Source organism: Corylus avellana, chromosome 9, assembly GCF_965113065.1.
Source record: "Corylus avellana chromosome 9, dhCorAvel1.hap1.2, whole genome shotgun sequence".
NCBI lineage: Eukaryota > Viridiplantae > Streptophyta > Magnoliopsida > Fagales > Betulaceae > Corylus > Corylus avellana.
The window spans coordinates 14,529,584-14,549,301 of NC_142498.1; the positions used below are offsets into that span (position 1 = coordinate 14,529,584).

The 19,718-nt window shown below is 35.9% G+C and overlaps 1 protein-coding gene across 1 annotated transcript; it reads right to left on the reverse strand.

Moving 5' to 3' along the window:
• Nucleotides 1-5,300: 5,300 nt before the first annotated feature.
• On the reverse strand, nt 5,301-19,094 carry LOC132189206 (RING/FYVE/PHD zinc finger superfamily protein). Its single transcript, XM_059603816.2, has 7 exons — nt 18,870-19,094; nt 14,435-15,798; nt 13,483-13,543; nt 13,235-13,353; nt 10,046-10,136; nt 9,025-9,072; nt 5,301-5,588 (listed from the first exon to the last, which is right to left on the reverse strand). Exons 2-7 carry the CDS (start codon nt 15,634-15,636, stop codon nt 5,484-5,486), a joined length of 1,626 nt encoding a protein of 541 aa, XP_059459799.1. The 5' UTR covers nt 15,637-15,798; nt 18,870-19,094; the 3' UTR covers nt 5,301-5,483.
• Nucleotides 19,095-19,718: the final 624 nt, after the last annotated feature.

Consider the following 19,718-nt stretch of genomic DNA (forward strand, 5'->3'; position numbering starts at 1 on the left):
AGCTTCCCTTATTAGTCCTCCTCAATGTCTCACAATAATCCCATAGATGACTGTATTGATCTTCAAGCTTACTATATATATTTTTTTTTACTTGCCTTTTTCTTAGCCTTATACATCATAATTGGAGTTACATCCACTTTCCATATGTCCTTCACTTCATGTTGTATGACATTCAATGGCATGTTGGGCTGAATTCTGAACTTCTCGATCAATTTGTTGGCTATCCAAGTTTAGTTCACAATTGAGTTCTTGTATTGCCTACCACACACATGTTTCGGGTGCATAGATCTTATCTGAAATGTTTGTTCACCAGGAATCTGCTTTGCATACACTCAATACAGACACTTGTTATCCTTGCACACCACGATACACTTTCGTCTTTCATTCCTTTTCAACCTAATTTCCTTGCCCCTCATGAGATTGTACTCTTTAACAGCTTCTCTAAACGTTTGTATGTCTGGGAAAGTCATTTTGAGGTGCAACACTAGGTTAATTAGGTCAACTCTGTGAAATTCAAGTGAGTTGGCAGATGTTAATTCACCTTCCTCATCAGTAATAGGTGGTGACTCGAGTATGTCACTTGTAGCCATTTCTGAGTTAGAGTCATCATCATCTACTTCTTTAAATGTTCCTTTATTCTTAGGTCCACTTTCGGACCTAACAAAATCACCACTTGGATGGGCCTCATCTTGATTCTCATCTTCTTCATCACATTCTTCCTCATCATCTTCTTTTACATCACCTTGTTGTTCATCATCACCTTCATTCTCATTATCACCATCACCATCACCATCACCAGTTCTTCCAGTAGAACTATTTCCAGCACCACTAGTTCCAGCTCCACTAGTTCTAGCTCTACCATCGCCTACATCAAGGTCTACATCAAATAAATCTTCATCATCACTGACCTTGTCTTTCCACACAAGGTCATTGTAATCAGCCCTCCTCCTCTCCTCTTCATCATCGTCTTCATCATCCTCTTCATATTCCTCTTCATCACCTTGATCACCCCCAAAACACACAACATATAAATGCACAATAAAATGCCCCTTATGACAGCCAACCATATACAGGATATCGTCATTCGAGGTTATTAAATGCGAATCACCCATTAAATTATTCATGGGTTCTCTAAAGTACATTAAATCCCCTGCCTTGTACCCGTAATTTTTATAAATATCTTCTAATTCAAAAAAAAAAAAAAAAAAAAAAAAAAAAAAAAGACAACTGGTAAGGATCATAACTATCACTGTGAAGAGTCACTTCTCCACCCACATAGTCACAAGTAGAAGTCTTGTCGAACCTACCCCCATAACAAACCTCAAACACTAAATTCGACGACATCCTACAAAGTGAATGAATAAAATATATGATTAGCGTCTTTACATATATAAGAAGATAATTATATAAATGATGAGCGGCTTTACTTCCAAATATTCCTTTTACTTCATATGTTTCACATAAGACAGAACAACACAAAGGAGTAAGACAGCACAGCACAAAGGATAATTTTGTCAATTTTCTTGATTCATATTGGCCAACTTTTAGAGTTTTCTAAGATTGAAAGCATTTACGACTAAAGATATTATATATTTGAGAGTTCAGGTACAACATTTTGTTAGAAGATTGGTAGAAGTGGGCAACATTTTAATTTTTTAATACATATTTTACAAATGGGAAATGTGAAAGTTTTATTTCAATTGTTAAATAGATACTGAGTTTTATAAAATAGACATGAACATGACTTTAAATGATGAGTTTCATAATGCTCATGGAAATGAGATGATGAACCATTGGAGGGCATTTTTTTTTTTTTTCCTTTCATTAAAGAAAAATAAGGGTTAACATTACATCCCTTTTTAATTTTTTGGCCTTAAAAGAAGATTATACATCTCTTTTATTGTCAGGTTGGCACACATCGACCTATAATTACTCGCATATTAACAACTTTGTTTCATCTTTATCATTTGTGGATAGTTTACTAGATTTGGGGACCACTTTTGTTTACACGACATTAGCCTTTACACTCTAGGGACAAACTTTTCTTCCAACGTAAACAAACAACTTCACCAAAGCAAAGCTCACAATAAAGCCAACAAATGCAAATACAATGCAATACGACAAACAAAACAATAAATTAACATCACGTACTAAAGGATAACCAAAGAAAAACACCCCTCACTAAAACCCCCAAATTACCAAAAACTCTAGTTTTTTCCATCTAATTTTTTATACGGTACGAATATACGATTTCAAAAGGGAAAACACCTACCTCGTCGAAATAAATGTCTGCTTTGTCTCTGTCGAGTGGCTGTCGCGAGGTTGTCGTGGAAATGGGTTCTCCAGTGTCGCTTTCTCCCTGCTTCTTTTTTCTTCTGCCCTTGACTTCTTGTTGTGCAAAGGGGAAAAAGTAACTGAAGGTTACTTTGTTCATTAGCTTAGGTTGGGTTGGGTTGGGTTGGGTTGGGTTAATCGTGGGTTAGGTGAAGTCAAGCGTGCGTTTTGGAACTTAAGGATGGAGGGGCATTTTCGGTAGAAAATGGCCAAAAGTGATCACGTGCGTTGCACATAATCACTGTTCCGTTAGTCAAAGTGGCTTTGATTGACGGAATGGCCGAATTGCAAATGTTTGGCAAGTTCGGGAGGGTGAATTGCAAAAATTGCAACATTGGAGGTCAAATTGAAAATGGCTCCAAACTTCGGGGGGGTAAAGTGTAATTTTCCCTAAAATAAAAAATAATAATAATAATAATAATAATAAAATTAAAAAAAAATGTTATAGATGAATTCATTAAATTCAAGCAGCTGTCCGTTTCTTTCATATGATGACAATTGGGTGTGAATCGAATTAAACCAACATTAAATAAAAATAAAAAAATAAAAAATAAAAAAGGTCATAAAATGCTACTTGGAACATATTTAGCCACCTTGAAACCATTTTATATAATAATTTTTTTGTTCTCTTTCAATATTCTTTTTATTTTTAATGCACTATTTAAATATGCACCATTTCACCCATAGGGGTGGCCGGCCACCCTAGCGCAGCCATGGGGGTGTCGCCGACCACCTCCAACTGGCCTTTGAGGATGGCAGCCTCAGGGGGTGGTTCGGCCACCCCATCGGGCCCTAGGGGTGGCACCGACCACCCCCATGGCCCCAGGAGGTGGTTCAGCCACCCCCTAGGGCCAAACACAAAAAAATAAAATAAAATTTGGGTTTGGCCATAGGGGGTGGCGCCGGCCACCCCCTAGGGCCCCAAGGGGTGCACCAGCCACTCCTAAAGATCGGTTGGGGGTGGCCTTGGGTTTGACCATAAGGGGTGGCTGAACCACCCCCTAGGGCCCTCGCCGCCACTCCCAAAGATCGGTTGGGGGTGGCGCCATGGCCCAAGGGGGTGGTTTAGGGCCAAACCCAAAAAAATTTGTTTTTGGGTTTGGCCATAGGGGGTGGACGAACCACCCCCAAGGGCCAGTTGGGGGTGGCCGGCGCCACCCCCATGGCTATGCTGGGGTGGCTGGCCACCCCCTATGGTGGAAATGGGATGGCCAACCACCCCATATTATTAAATTAAATTTTTTATTTTTAATTATTTTATTTTATATTTAATTCGAATAGTGACCTTCGCTTCATAAGGCGTAATCCCCAGCCGATTGAGCTACCCGTTTGAGACTTGGTCAAAATCAACAATTGTTTGAATTTAGTGAATTCTTCTATAATATTTATTTTCTTACCTTATTTTATTTTTCATTAATATTATTTATATTTTTTGCTATTCTTTTCTAAGACGTTTTCAAGAAAAGATTTTTGAAATTGAATTATAATGTAGTCATTGAAAACAAGTGTGGGAATTAGAAGGGAAATAATTAGGTATTCCAGTGACGATAATAAGCATCAATACTAAAGAAAAATTTGTTAAATAGTGAACTAAAAAAATAACATTATCTCCCCAATAACCAGAATTTAACATTTTAAATCGTTTTAGGGTGGCTAAAACTGTTAAGTAGGTAAAAATAAATAAATAAATAAATAAAAATTCCAGCAATTTTATAATTGGGTACATTTACGTTCAATAGTTGTGCATTCACTAACAATGATTAAAAAAAAGTATGTTCAAAAATAACAAAGATTTATATATAAAATAATTTAAGGGTGGCTAAATCTGTTAAATGTAACATACCATAGGACAAAAACCTACAGTTGTTTGAATTTAATGAATTCATGTATAACCTTTCTTTTCTTTATTTTGTTTTTTTACTATTTATATTTTTTTGCTATTCTTTTCTAAGATGTTATTTCAAAAAAGGATTTTGAAATTAAATTATAATGTAGTGATTGAAAAGAGAAGATGAATGGTTAACCTGGAAGCTAATAGAACTTTCTTAAAAATCCCAAATATTCCAATGACAATAATAAGCATCAAAACTAAAGAAGAAAAAAAATGTTAAATAGTGCATTAAAAATAGTAATATTACCTCCATAATAACCAAAATTTAACAATTTAAATGGTTTTTGGTGGCTAAAATTTTTAATAGCCAAAACTTTCTCTCAGTTTCATATATATACTTTTTTTTCATTATTATTTTTATATATTTTGCTATTATTTCAAAGATGTTACAAATCTAATGGTATATATGTTGCTATATCATGACATTATATACCGTTAGATGAAGTAAAAGAAAATCTTAATCATGAAATAGCTTGAAATGGGAAATGGAGACGACCCTATGATCAAGGATGTAAATTGAATATGGAATTCACTTATGATATTACAAACTTTTTTTTTTCCATTAGTTTTTTTTTTTTTTTTTTTCAGTACATGAGAGTTGAAGGCATTTGGCAGTTTACCCATTTCCAGTAGGTTTAGGTTTAGCAGCGATTTCAGGTTGTTTTGGGGTTATTGTTAGGGCTCCCCACTCTCTGTTTATACTTTTCATGTAATCTCCCTTTTTCCCCCTTCTCCTTCTTGAATAGGGGGTAAAAAAAGAGGCATTTGACAACTCATGGTTGTATAGAGTAGGTGTAATATTTAATAATTCATTAAGACTTGAAAAAAGTAGAGCTATAAACCATGCGGTTAACACTGGGAAGTGAGAAGCCAAAGTATGTGAACAATCTCATTTATTTTCCCTTTTCTTTCGAATGAAATGGTCTATTTTCAGCTCAACCATTCCACGACTTGGAGTAAAAATTAAGGAAAAAAAAAAGATTGGTGGGGGGGGGGGGGGGGGGGAGATGGGTGGGGGGTTGGGGGAATTCACTAAATCAACAATGAAAAGTAAGAGCAGATGAAGATAGTTGCAGGAGGCACAATAGCCTGGGCTGAGACATCTATACTTCGATTTATCTATGACAATTACAATGTTAGACAACTGTGATGTAGAATACCTAACTAAATTTGGATTTTCTTTGACTTGAATGTACAAGGCACAGACATGTCAAGTTGTATAGACACTCGACAAAATTATCAAGCAATTCTCACCATATTATATAGTCTGTATGTTTGATGCATCAGCTGTAGGTTTTCGCGGATCACCATTACTATGTGCACGATCCGATTTTCGCCGTTTGGCAGCTAGCTGGGGCCTCAGCTACACAGAATATGAAATATGTTAAGAACCCAGAATTAACCAGCAACAAACATGGAAAAATATGAAAGAGAATTCTAGACTCCAATAAGCAAGCCACCACACAAAGAAGGAAAATGCTGTTTTTTTTTAAATAAATAAATAAATAAGTAGATCAATCTTATTAAAGCGCAAAAGTGTGCAACCCCAGTACATAAGGAGTAAACAAAAAAATACGCCCCCTTAAAGAAGAGAGAAAGGAACACATGTCCATAAACTCTAAAGAGTTAGCAAAATAAGAACTATTAGTAATAACCATCCACCCATATAAAGTCTGGAATAATATATCTTTCAATGTTATCACTATTTTCTCGGTCTTCGAAATTACAGAAGTTGCATTCTTTCCATATGCACCACATCACACAATGGAGAGCCATCTTCCAAGCTTCTAAGTAACGATGACAACCAAACTGGCCACTCAAACTACCCAATACTACCGGCATTCCCACTCTACCCCAAAAAGACAGAAAACTAATACCCACAATTCTATAGCAACACTGCAATGGAGCAAAAGATGATTGATGGATTCCCCAATGTTCCTCCACATGCAACACCAATCCATCACAATTAAGTGCCTCTTTCTTTGATTATCCATGACTGGAATCCTTCTTAATGTTGCTGTCCATACAAAGAAAACCACTTTCAAAGGCACCTTATTTTTCCATATGCTCTTCCAAGCAAAAGAAAAACCAACACTGGGGCTAGGAGCATGATAAAAAGATCTGAACTTGAATGTCAGCCTTTTGGAGGGGAGCTAACAGACTCTATCCTCGCACCCTCTATTCATAGAGTACAAGAGTTTGAAGAAAGAGGTGATCATCTCTCACTCCCAATTATGAATGGGTCTGATAAAGGTGATATTCCACCGACAAATGTTGTTTGCCATCACCACATGGTCTGCCACCAAGGCCTCCTTAAAATGGGAAATACTATACAAAATTGGAAAAGCTTCCTTCAGGGTCTGATCTCCACATCAGACGTTGTGCCAAAACTGAATCTTAAGCCCATCTCCCACCTAGTATTTCACAAATCTGAAAAAAATAAAAAAATTCCCTTCATCCCATCCTAAAGATTTTTCACACCCCAAACTCATAGGACCCCCATGCACCACATTAGAACGCCACCCTCCCCACACGCACTCATATTTAGTTTCCACCACCAATCTCCACAAAGCATCCCTCTCTATGTTGTAATGCCATAGCCATTTCCCTAAGAGATCTTGGGTTAAACCCTCTTGGGGAAATGGGAATATAAACCTTCGACCCAACTAACCAAATGGAATTTAACTTCATCTCCCACTCCACCCCCACAAGAAATCCAGCTGAATTTTTTCGATAAGGTTAGCAACACCAACTAGGATGAAGAATAGGGTAAAAAATACGTAGGCAGATTAAAGATAGTGTTTTTAATCTGAGTTATCCTACCTAACTAAGACAAATAAAGTCGCTTCATCCTGCCAAAAGACGCTCCATCTTTCTAATAATGTCATCCCGAATAGATTTGGCTTTAAACTGAGTTCCCAATGGTAGGCTCAGGTACTTCATAGGCACATGTCAAAAAAAAAGGTACTTCCTAGGCAAAGAGGATACCTTGCAACCAAGGATACCGGCTAAGCCTCTGACTTCTTCCACGACACCTACAGGGACTAATTTTGATTTTTCCAAGTTAATTTTGAACTTTGAAACAGCTTCAAAGCATAAGAAAATGTGGCGTAAATTACGAAGATGATCAGAGTTAGCCTCACAAAAAATCAGTGTATCATCTGCGAATAAGAGATGAGACACAAGCAACTCAGCATTATCTCTAGATCTCACCGAAAAGCCTAATAAAAACCCCCATTCACAAAGGTGAACGGACAACGTTCTACTCAACACTTCCACAGCAACAACAAACAGCAAAGAGATAAAGGATCTCCATGTCTCAAGCCTTGCGAACTATCAAAGAAGCCGGAAGGAGTTCAGGTAATCAAAACAGAAAATTGGACTGTAGAGATAGATTTCCAAAAGGTTTGAACCAACATAAAATATTTGGAACCTAAACTAAGTAGCATTACATGAATTAGTGATAAATGCGCTAAATCAATACCTAGAAGATACCCTTAAAAGTTTGGCAAAAATACCATTTATGTTTACCTTGATTTCTTCCTCTCATCCCTTCATCTACCAAAAACATGTGTTTAATTCAATTATGAGATTTAAGGTCTTCTCTTAGCTTTCTCACTAACACTGTCCAATGTTCTTCCCACAAGCACCACAAGATTAAATAAAAATTACAATGTTCAAACTTGAACCAATCCTCTTCTCATGCTAATAAAGGTAAACCGCCAAAACTGGCTCTAAAACCCAAAATATGGCCATATAATCAGGTCCAACTTTTATTGTTCTAGCAACAAACTATAGACCCTTTTAGATAAGTTATCCTATAGGCCCTGAGATCTGGTATGGCGTCCAAGGTTGTCATTATTGCAATCTGCATCATTTAACTCTTGGATTCTTGATCCCATGTACACATTCCAATTCATCTAAAAAAACAATTGATGACGGGGAACCCTCTAAGGCAAGGCCACTTTGTGTACACACCCTGTCAGGTAAACCCCGGACCTGTGCAAAGCACTCGCTCCACATGGATCAGGTAAGACTCCAACTTCGTCGGCGGACGTGGCCCCGAGAAAGTGTTTGCACTCAAAAGGATTCGAACCTTAGACCTGATAGAAATACCACCAAGACCAAGACCCTTACCACTTGAGCCAACCCCTTGGACATCTAAAAAAATGGAATCGCCAATAAATAGAAGCAGAGCAAATTAATATTTTACTAACGTCAGTGTCTGACTGCAATCCAAACCTATAAAATTACCACACTAAAAATTCAATTGCATTTTCTTGAACTAATTAAAGTTTATGTAGTTGCTTCCAATTTTACTCGACATCATTTTCTTCTAAATGCTCATAAATTTTATAGAGAAGTGCTCACAACATGATTAGAAGTTCAAACTATATTGACTTCATTGTCACATGACTGATTCATTGTTTTGTGAACAATGTCATGGCCCTTGTTGCTGCTCAAAGACTGGGATTGAAAGAGAGACCTATATTTTGGGTTCTTTATGTTGTTTTACTGGGGGGCAGCTTAGTACACTTTTCTTCTTACACATGAAATGTTATTAACAATTTAAAAAATATGTTTGCTTCCAACTACTTGGTAAATATTAATCATTTCATTGTTAGTTAATGTTAATAAGTGGATGACTCTGAAAGATGTAATTAGGGGTGAGTATAATCTAAAGGAGAGATGAAGTATTGAAACAACTCAGCAGCAACATTAAGTAATTTAACCTACCTGCATCTTTCCTTGGACCAATAAAAAGAACATCAAGAAATGAAAAGAGTGCTAAGACATACCATCTGAATATACTTTAGTTGCTTTAAAACTTCATCCATTTCTAGCTCCTGAATCAAATAAATAAGATGAGATTGAATTAAAATAAAATATGGGCAGAACAACTCAGGCAAAATAGAAGAGTATTCGATACAAAATGAAGTTAACATGATAGAAGGATGCAACAACACACTACCTTTTTTTTTTATAAGTAATGATGATATATAAAAAGAGCGCAGAGAAGCGCAACTCACATACACGGGAAGTATAAACAGAGAGCGCCTAGGAGGGAGAAAAATGAAAAAGAAACTCAGAGAAACTAATCACTAAACTAATACACGGGAAGCAACAACACACTACTTATAACACAACATTGTGATCCGGTGCCTTGTACCAGAGTTGTCAAGGAAAGACAAACCCACAATCAAGACAGTTTGCTAACAACACCACTGTGATGTATATAATGTCACGACAAAAAACCTAAGTCACTATAAATTAATAATGCTGACAGTGCCTTAAATAGTTGATTGAACATTTACTTTAGCATTTCTTTTTTCATTATTTGGCATCAATTAAGTAAAAAGAGTCAGTTTTCACTTGGCAGTACAGAAAAAGTCCATCCAATGATCAATCTAAACTAAGATTTTTTTTACAAGCAAAATCACCAGAATGGAATGGTATATTATAACCTGATCTGATATCTGACAATTTATGCCAATTTTCAACCAAAGTTCTTTAATGCTCCAAGATAGAAAAGCATGTTGCATGGTTATAATTACTCAAATTAGTCATTATTGACCTCGCACAACTTGTAAGATGTAACTGATTTAACTGCATGTTACACACAAAGTCATCACTCAACACTTAAATCTTAGAAACTTCAGCCTATGAATTTTTCAAGTCAAATGAGACTATCTTAAAGACTTCGATTAGTAGACCCCCTGCAAAGATTCTTCCTCCCAAAAATTTTCTTTATAATAACGCAGAGAAAAATCCAAACAAACCATTCGATTTAAAAATCTGAAAAATGAAAGATTATTTCACCTGAGGTACAGCACAATCGGCATGGGTTGGATCCCAAAGGACAGAGCGAAAGCAGTCCCAGTTATCAGTTTGGACTTCACAAAGAGGAGCCCTGCAAATAAAAAAGAAAAACTATAGTGTGTTAAGCACCTTGAGCATCATACGTGAAAGATTAACTGGAAAAGAAAAAAGAAGAAGAAGAAGAAGAGAGAGGAGATAATTAGTCATGCAGGCTATAAAGTTTATACTATATTGCATAACAAGAAGCAAATGAATACTTGGAACTTATTAGGCAACTTTCAAGTGACCCACAAGTACGAGCAGAAAAAAGGTTCATTGCGAAAGATTTACTCAATGTGGAATCAGTTGACTGAACTGGCTTCCACTTGCATCTTAGTCCAGCTTAATCTTCTTTACTGTTTAATTATTACTTACAAAAATTAAAGCATTTTATCAAGCAATTTCATAATCATCTAAATATCCTCAGGGCTAATTCCATCTTCAAGGTCCATTTAATGTCAGGTAACAGAATTATAAATATCTGTGGAAGATACCTATGTAAATGAGGAAGATGCATTCAAATTAATAAACATTTAGAATAAGTAAAAAGATCATGTTATTTCAAACATCATGTCAAATAAGTAATTTTCCTTTGCCTTTGTTTCACATTTTTAAGCCTTGCAAGCTATAGTTTAAACTATTTAAAGGCTTTAAAATTAGAGTCTTAAATCACATATACTACTATGTTTCAATTATTAGACCAACTCCTCAATAGAGGAAATAAAATATTAGTTCTCAATATTCCAACCTCCATTCAGGGCTTTCTAAAAAATAAATGGACCTTCAAACTTTCAGAAATTACTCAGACCTCCCTTCATTTCATACATATCATACATTTCAGTCAGAACTCTCACCAACATAAATAGATTTAGCTGAAAGCACAATCAAAGCTACTTAAAAAGACTGAACCATCCGCATATCATTCAATCAACATGCCACCATTCTGACCAAAACCCAAAACATGAACAAGCAAATTTGAAGACAAATTTTATTCTTTTAAAGGGTCAGCCTTGGTAATTGCTCTGCCTGACCTCGATGCATGCTGAAACCTCCCAGCACAAATATTTCTCCACTCAACCAACAGCCGCCACTCCAAACGGAGGCATATTCTCTTTTGTGGTTGGACAAACTTGCCATCTGTGTCAGAAAATATCTCTATCCACATCGTATCTATCCAAGATGGGTACCTTAGACTTGTTGAAATGTCCATAAGTGAAGTACACCCGACATAGCAGGCCCAAGAAGGGTTTTTCAACTCAATTTGCCATATTTTTGCAGTACACAGAGATTTAGAATGAGGGAATTTATTGCTAGTTGGGGGGCATGTTCTCTTGTATGGTTTACACAGGCCTTATGGTCTAAAAGAAACAAAATATCATTTTTTTTTTTTTGGATAAATAATTCATATTATATCATTAAAAGCATAAGGCGCCTCCATAAAAAAGGAAACACCTAGCTAGGAGCAAAAAGAACAAGAAAATTACTATAACTAATCATGAAAGGAGACGCATAAGTAGCTGTCCACAGATACAAAGTTTTGAAGAATAAGGGCTTAATCTCCTCCAAAGTCCTCTCCTGATCCTCAAAACTTATGTCATTTCTTTCCTTTTATAAACACCATAAAAGGCACGTCGGCACCATCTATCACACAACAACACTTCGTGGACTGCCTGAGGTCCACCAACAAACATACAAATCGACTACACGTCTAGGCATAACCCAAGACAACTCAAAACAACTAAAAAAGACAATCCAAATGTCATAAGCAAAGTCACAATGAAGAAGAAGATGGTCCACGGACTCCCCATTCCTCTTACACAGGTAGTGTCTATCCATCTCAATCACGTGCCGCTTCTTGAGGTTATCCATGGTAAGGATCCTACCGAGAATTGCCGACCACGCAAAAAAAGGCTGCCCTCAAAGGAGACTTAGTCCGCCATACACTCTTCCAAGTGAAGCGGCATCCTTCACAACAAACCAATGAACAATAGAAGGATTTAACCTCGAACCACCCTCTTTTGGAAGGGACCCACCACTGTTTGTCTTTACTATCTCATCTCACTCTAACTGAATACACACCTAGAAAAATGAGGCAAAGACATCTATCTCTCAATCATGTGTCGCTCTAGTAAAGCTCATGTTCCACTAATTTGAACCACCATAAAACTCCAAGTGAGTCACAAGACTCGCAACAGAGGCATTCTTTGCAAAGGCAATACCAAATAAATCTGGAAATGTCTCCTTTAGGACCACATCCCACACCACTGATTATGCCAAAGTCTAATCTTGAAGCCATCTCCCACTTCAAATCTAGTATAACACGAAAAATTCCTCTAACCATTCCTAATATTCTTCCTAAACCCCACCTCAAACGCTCTATAAGGCTCAATAGAACATCACCCACCCCATGAATTGCCAAATTTAGAGTCCACCGCCATTATCCACCAACCCTCTCTCTCAAGCCCATTGCGCAATAGAAGATCATATATTAAACGTATTATTTGCTAGAGAAGTCAAAACTAAAGCATTGAAGTTTCATATCTTCCATACAAATTGTACAAATGGAATCGCCATTTATTCCTAAATGTATGTCAAGGCAGTTGAATCAGTTCAAATGGCATTTAAACTCAAATTAATGATTTGTATGATAAGGTGAAAGACTGATAGATTTCAAGTAGTCAAGCATTGTCACCAGTGTCAAGATGGCCCATCTCTAATCTTTAGTCACCCCCCCCCCCCCCCTCCTCCCTGCGCCCCTGCTCCTTTCATCCAACCCCACACACACACACACACAAACAAAAAAAACAAAAAAAAAAAAAAACCAACTTTTCTCAAAATTTGAGCAGCCCATTTCTAAGAAGAAAATGTCACACGGAAGGTAATAAATTTATGAGCATTTTAGATCATTAAAATTCATGGGAAAACCAGAAACACAAAAACTCACGTTCATACCTGTTCATATTTAAGTTCTCCCTAAAGCTAATCTTGATACAATATCAAACTATTGGTAGATTTTCCAAGAAAAAGATTCCAACTAAAGCAAAATATAGCTTTCAAAAATTCTAGTTAGATGCTCATCAAACACTACGAGCACAAAAATACAACAATGTCACTAGGATCACTGACAAAGAAGATTGTTATTTGGTTTACCTGCGCCACTTTCCACATATAGTTCCATTTACATCTTCTCCTATGCCGTCTATAACCTCTCGACACTGAAGCCAATTACCTATAGAGTTAAGTGTATGAGGTTTGTTGAAGTTCAACACCTATAGAAGGAAAAAATACAAATTAAAATAATAATAATAATAATAATAAAGCTAAGAAATAATGTTTCACTTCTCTTTGAAACCAGATCGAAATACTAATTACAAGGAAAATGAAAAATTGAGCTTTACATGTGAAGTAACACACTCTGGAGGATCCATTTCCAGTGGTTCACCTATGGCATCAACATCACTGCATCACATCAAAATAACAAGAAGCTATGAGTAACAAGGAAAAAGAAATATAAATCAACAAGGAAAAGGCAGATGACAAACAATATCTTCCCTTTTAATACTTTTAATTTTTTTTTTTTTTTTTTTTGACAAGAGTGTGAAAAAAGAAGAATAATTTGTATAAATCTAACATTTGAATGTAATGCGGAGAAGGTCTCTCCAACCAAACAATAAGCATGGAAAACGCTATCAAACAAGGAGACAACAAAACAAACTAAAAAGTAGCACTGATCAGGCCAGGCACTCCCTTCTATTAGCCACTCTGCTTTACTCCTATTAGTGCACCACCTCAGCAGTGACCATTAATATGATTCTCGAAGCTCCAATAACATGCTCTCATAAAATTAAAGGCCATATTGCAATTCACAAGCAACCCCAAGAGTCACTTTCTACAAAGGATTGGTTTAAAACCCATACTAATCACCTCCTAAATTCCCCAACTAATAGCAAGATAAACTTTTCCCAATCTGCTTTAATTGTCCAGGGACAATATATAAACATCAAGCTTGAAGAAGTTAGAGAAGCTCACAATGAGAGCAAAGCTCTCACAACATTTGAGGGAATGGGTTTTTGATATCATTAGAAAAGAGCAAAGGGGTCCAACTCTTCTACCTCAGTAAAACAAATAAACATAACTAAAGACAAGAGGGCACTCAAAGTAACTATTTACCACTTACCCCAAAAGAAAAAAAAGAAATGAAAAAAAGAAATCTCTACCAACTCATTCCACTTAAAATGATGTAGAACGGGAGATCCTATAGAGAAACAGAATATATGCTTGAAGTTACCTATTGCATAAAACAATCTACTTTGAAAAGTTGAGAATTTGAAGATTAGTGAAAGAACATACTAAATTATTGGACCAGACCAGTCAGGAACATCTGCTTGAAAACCTTTACCAACCCGAACACCCATTGTATGTGGTTCACTGTCTCTCAACATCAATGCTATTGGATTTGATTCACCTTTAGCTGATGCATTTCTACCTCTGCCCATTTCACTGGCAATGCTTGGCGATTTTCTGATAGCTGTTTCCTTTGGAATTTTAAGCTTCTTTTTCAAACAAGAATGACAAAACCATTCATCAGTTGGTATTTTCTTCATACGGGGATTGATACAAGAAACATGAAATGCTTCTTCACAATGATCACAAATAAGCATGTTCAGTGTAGTTTCTGAATGACTGCAAATCTTGCATGACCGGGAGCAGCTTCTTCCACTACTAGTTCCCGCATCCTCAGCAGAATCATGAGTCTTGGTAGGCAAAACTCCTCCAAATACCCCCTGGCTTCTAAGTATAGAAATGCATAAATCATTTTCTGAAAGATCTTGCCCCTTGACTTCCATAACCATTACACTAGATGAGGAGCACTCACCAGTGTCATCCATTTCGGTCATCATGGAAGCTGAAACAAATTCCATATTTGATTTTGATGATGAGCAACTGTCATTTATACTGTCCACCTCTAAAAAATTTTGCCTGATATTTTTGAGTGCTGCATCAGAAACATACTCTTCCCCAACTGAACATCCATTGATAGATTGTGAACTTAAAACACGGGGTTCTTTTATGCATAAAAGAGGAGCCTTGAAGGGCGCTCCAACAGTATGACTTTCATGCTCAACCTGAAAACCCACAAGTTGCTCCTTGGCTACCACGGAAGGTGCATCAGAACTTATGACTGAAAGGCAATCAGCACTTCTCTTTGTGTTTGCCGCAGCTTGTGGTGAAAAAATGGTGACTGAGTTTCCCTGTAGCTTCCTTCGCCTATATACGAAATTTGGTGCACAAGTTTCAGATATTGTACTAACAGTTGATGGCTGCGCATAACTTCTTGGAAAATTTAAGGAGCTTGGACTATCAGCCATCTCTTTTCCTTCTAGTATTGATTTAGCCTTTCTGCACTGTCCATGAGAGTGTTTATCACAATTTGGAATCCGAAAAGTTTCGGTGTCTGGCATCCAATCACATAAGGTATCTTCTTTGCCATGATCAGATACAAAAAACAGAGCAGCTTCAGTTGAACTAGGAAGGGAACTCTGCATCAACATTTCACCCAAGACAACTTCACTAATATCTGATGTATGTTGCTTTTCAACTGCCAAAGGAAGACAATGATATACTCCGTCCTATGTTTCAAAGTTGAAATTTATATAAAAAATAAAATGCAGCCTCAAAGTATCCCCACTTTACCGCATCAACCCTCCTGAATCCTGGCCATTATCCCAAAAAAAAAAAAAAAAACCACAATAAATAAAAGTATACAAGGTAAAAATGGGAGAACAAACGAGCGCATTGCCTACCTAGTAAATTCTTTGTTTGAATCATAATAAATGCATAGGTGAACAAAAAAGCCAATATATTTCTATGTATTATACTCATCACATTTTGCTCGTCCCTCTTTCCTTTTTGGGATGTCCTGTAATAGATGCCCACTTTCGGTGACGACCCGCTTGATAAAAACACGATTAAAAATTTTTATTTCTTAAAAACTAATAACCCGCAACAAAGCGGATTGTCACAGTGGCATGGCGATACCAAAGTATACCATGAACCCATGAATTAACCTAACTAACAATATAATATGGCACACAGAGCTACATGCATCATCAATGATTCATCAAAGTTCATATCTTTGCAGCGGAATATAAATAACATCAGACATACATAACACATTTGAGCTGACAAACACATCTATGTGAATAAAGTTTTACATACAAAAGTGTCACATGCGACACGAGCCATATACAAAATACCAATGTCTAAGCATATACATAAATACTCTACAAAAGAGGACTAACAACTAGTCCAACAAAATGAACATCCGACACATCTAGGCCTCAGACATCGTGGTAACCCAAATACATAGCCACTAGGTCATCATCTATAGTCCTTGTACCTGCATCAACATCATCGTCTACACCACGGGAATCACCACCACCCATAATGCAGACGGATTTTATGAGTCCGCTGTCTCCATGAAATAGAGATGCTCAACAGTATAGAACTTACTAATTTTCCAAAATGAGCCATCATTTGAAAACATACTAAATCAACTGTGTGAGTATACGTAAGCCCGATCTTCCGCTCTCGGAACATGCACATACTAACCCATCTAACTTTATACATGCTTACATATTATATAGCTTAGTTACACCTATAGACGTGCATTCACTATTATGAGTGAACACGAGTTCATAAGCATAGCTAAGTAATAAAACATATGGAAAGTCATCATGCATCATCTATCCATTACGGTATACATATGCACGGTTGCATCTCCCGTGTCATAAACATACTGATATGTCTAGCATAAAAACATATAAACAAACCATCATCATCATAAAACCATATGATATGCATGCCCATGCTCATCATTGTCATTAACATGACTCCATATACCATTAATACATATATACTATCATCTCCTCATATCATTCATACATATATACATATAACACCATCTCCTCGTATCATCCATATATATATATATATATATATATATATATATGGATGATACGAGGAGATGGTGTTATATGTATATATGTATGGATGATATGAGGATTTTAACATCATCTCCTCATATCATCCATGTTCATGCTCATGTCATAAAATCCTAGTACTCATATGCTATTTATAAATCATTTCATAAAATCATAATCATGTTGTAAACCATGTGAACCATCAAAATATCATAACAACTTAATCATCATTTTATCTTGTAAACTCATAAAAGCTCATAGAAACCTTTCATCAAAATATTTCATGAAACATCATTAAATTGACAAAGTATATATCTAGTAATGCTAGCTCGAAGCCAAATAGCTATATTTTTCCTTAAACACATTTTAAAACATTAAAACAAAGAACCTTTGCCCAATAAGTAAAATACTTACCTTTAGTAGACTGCAAGTGACTCACGACTCAAGTAATCTTTTCGAAATGCTCCATCAATCTGGTTACACATACTACATAATGGAGGACTAGATTCAATCCTAAGCCTCCAATATCACATTACATAACTGCAATTAACTGTATCATTGGACTTAGTTACACTGTCAAACTCTAAACCTTGTTGCACATATAACTACCTGCGTAGTCACACATAACCTCTCTCACTTTCTCACAACTAGGTAGACATCACAATCTCAAACAACATAATTAAAGACTCGTTCTAATTAATCGCTTTACATATTTAAGTTACGAGTGTATGTTTGATCCTTATATAATGTAAACGCATATTAAGTTAAGCCAATTTCAATAGCACGCTTAGCCACTTTTATTGTACATAGGTAATTGCATTAATTATTTAATTGCAACACTAAGTGGATTTAAAGTCAAGGTATGCATTTTTATAACATAACTAATTTATACTTATAATACTCTAATGCTTTAAGGTTATATTTGGGAACCAATAATATACAATCATCTCATCTTAAATCATTTTATTTAATACTTTATTCTTTAATCAATTAAATGCATTACTTTAACAATTCTAATTAAATTAAGTCTTTAACCATTTAATGTCTTAATAACTTTGTTTAACTAAACTATTATCTTATAACATAATATATATTTAATCACCAACTCTAGAGGCATATACATAGACTCTAAGTTAGGCATTACACTTATGACTTAACCTTATAATCATTATTCTCTAATGCTCATTTATTCATTTTATTCTATAATCTTATCATACTCTATGTTTATCAACATGTCTACTATTGAAACTCATTATCTTTGTTAAACCATTAAACCCATCTACTTATCTACTTACTAATTATCACATTATATAACTATTTACTCCCTTATCATACGTAACATATATATATCCATTCTCATTGTCGTTTACCCCAATTTATAATACTCATAAACACTTACAATGTCATATTAGAACCTAAACCCCATAGGTATCAATTTCCACGGAACCCATGAAAACTTAGGATTAATTAACACTTTAAATGTAATTAAACCATTTACATTCCTAGTGTCCACATACCAAAAGCCCCAAATTTAATTCAAAGCATATAAAATTAGGGTTTATATTCATACTTTTCCAATAGGTAAAATTAGAGTTTCAACCCATTAATTCAATAACCCAGAACTTGTATAATGCATAGCAATCTACTACACATAAAGCCCCACATTAATTTTAGGGATTTAGCTTCATACTAAACTTTCCCTAATTTCGGACCCAACAAAATTCCCACAAATCAACATGATTTCAAGCTTGAAATCTAATGGGTAGAACGGAAAATCATAAGGGAAAAGGTTAAAGATTTACCCAGCCGGAAATCCCATTTTCGTTCCTCACTTTCCTCTTCTTCTTCTTCTTCTTTCTTCCTTTCACGGCGGCAGCTCTCTCTCTCATTCAGTTTCGTTCTCTCGCTCACTCGGCCATGAGTGTGTGTACGTGTGCCGGTGAGAAGAGAAGAGAAGAGAAGAGAAGAAAAGAAAGTGAAAAGGAGAAAAGAAAGAAAGAAAGAGGAGAAGAAAGTGACGTGCGTGAGTTTTGAGGGAAGGGAGGAGATAGGGCTGTAAGCCTCTAAACTAACAAAATTACCCTTCAGTTTGCCCGGGCTCGATTCGATAAAGTTCGGCTCGTGCGCAACTCGGTTATTAAATGAGCTATTCGTGAACATAAAATTATACTCATATAAGGACTCAGCTAGCTTATTAAAACGACTCATATATATTTATATATTAACTATATAAACATCAGTTTTTTTTTTTCTTTCTTTTTTATATGTCCGCATAAAAGGGTGAGAGAAATTTGAATTAATAACTTTCGCTTTATTAAGCGTAATTCCAGCCGATTGAGTTATCTCTTAGAGACGTATAAACATTAGTTACATGACTGAGGTTTAAAATTACTTTTTAATCCTCAGTCGTGGGGGGTAGTACACCCAACCACTGAATACAACAAAGATAAGAAAATCAAAAGCTAGGGCAAACCAAAACTCAAAAGACATTCCAAAGCATTTGGAAATATCAACCAAAGTTCAAAGGCAGTTCAAAATATACACAAAGCAAAAATCCTTATACAAACAAAAAAGAAAAGATCTAAGTCTGGGAAGTCGGTCCAGCATCATCACCATCATCTATGATAATCACAGGACCAAGAGGCTTGGGG

Coding starts and splice junctions, on each gene's coding strand:
- LOC132189206 (XM_059603816.2), bottom strand. CDS start 15,636: ATGTTGATGCAGAGTTCCCTTCCTAGTTCAACTGAAGCTGCTCTGTTT. Junction 13,544..14,434: donor TGGTCTGGTCCAATAATTTA/GTATGTTCTTTC, acceptor GATGTGATGCAG/TGATGTTGATGCCATAGGTG. Junction 10,137..13,234: donor ATATGTGGAAAGTGGCGCAG/GTAAACCAAATA, acceptor TTTTATTTGCAG/GGCTCCTCTTTGTGAAGTCC.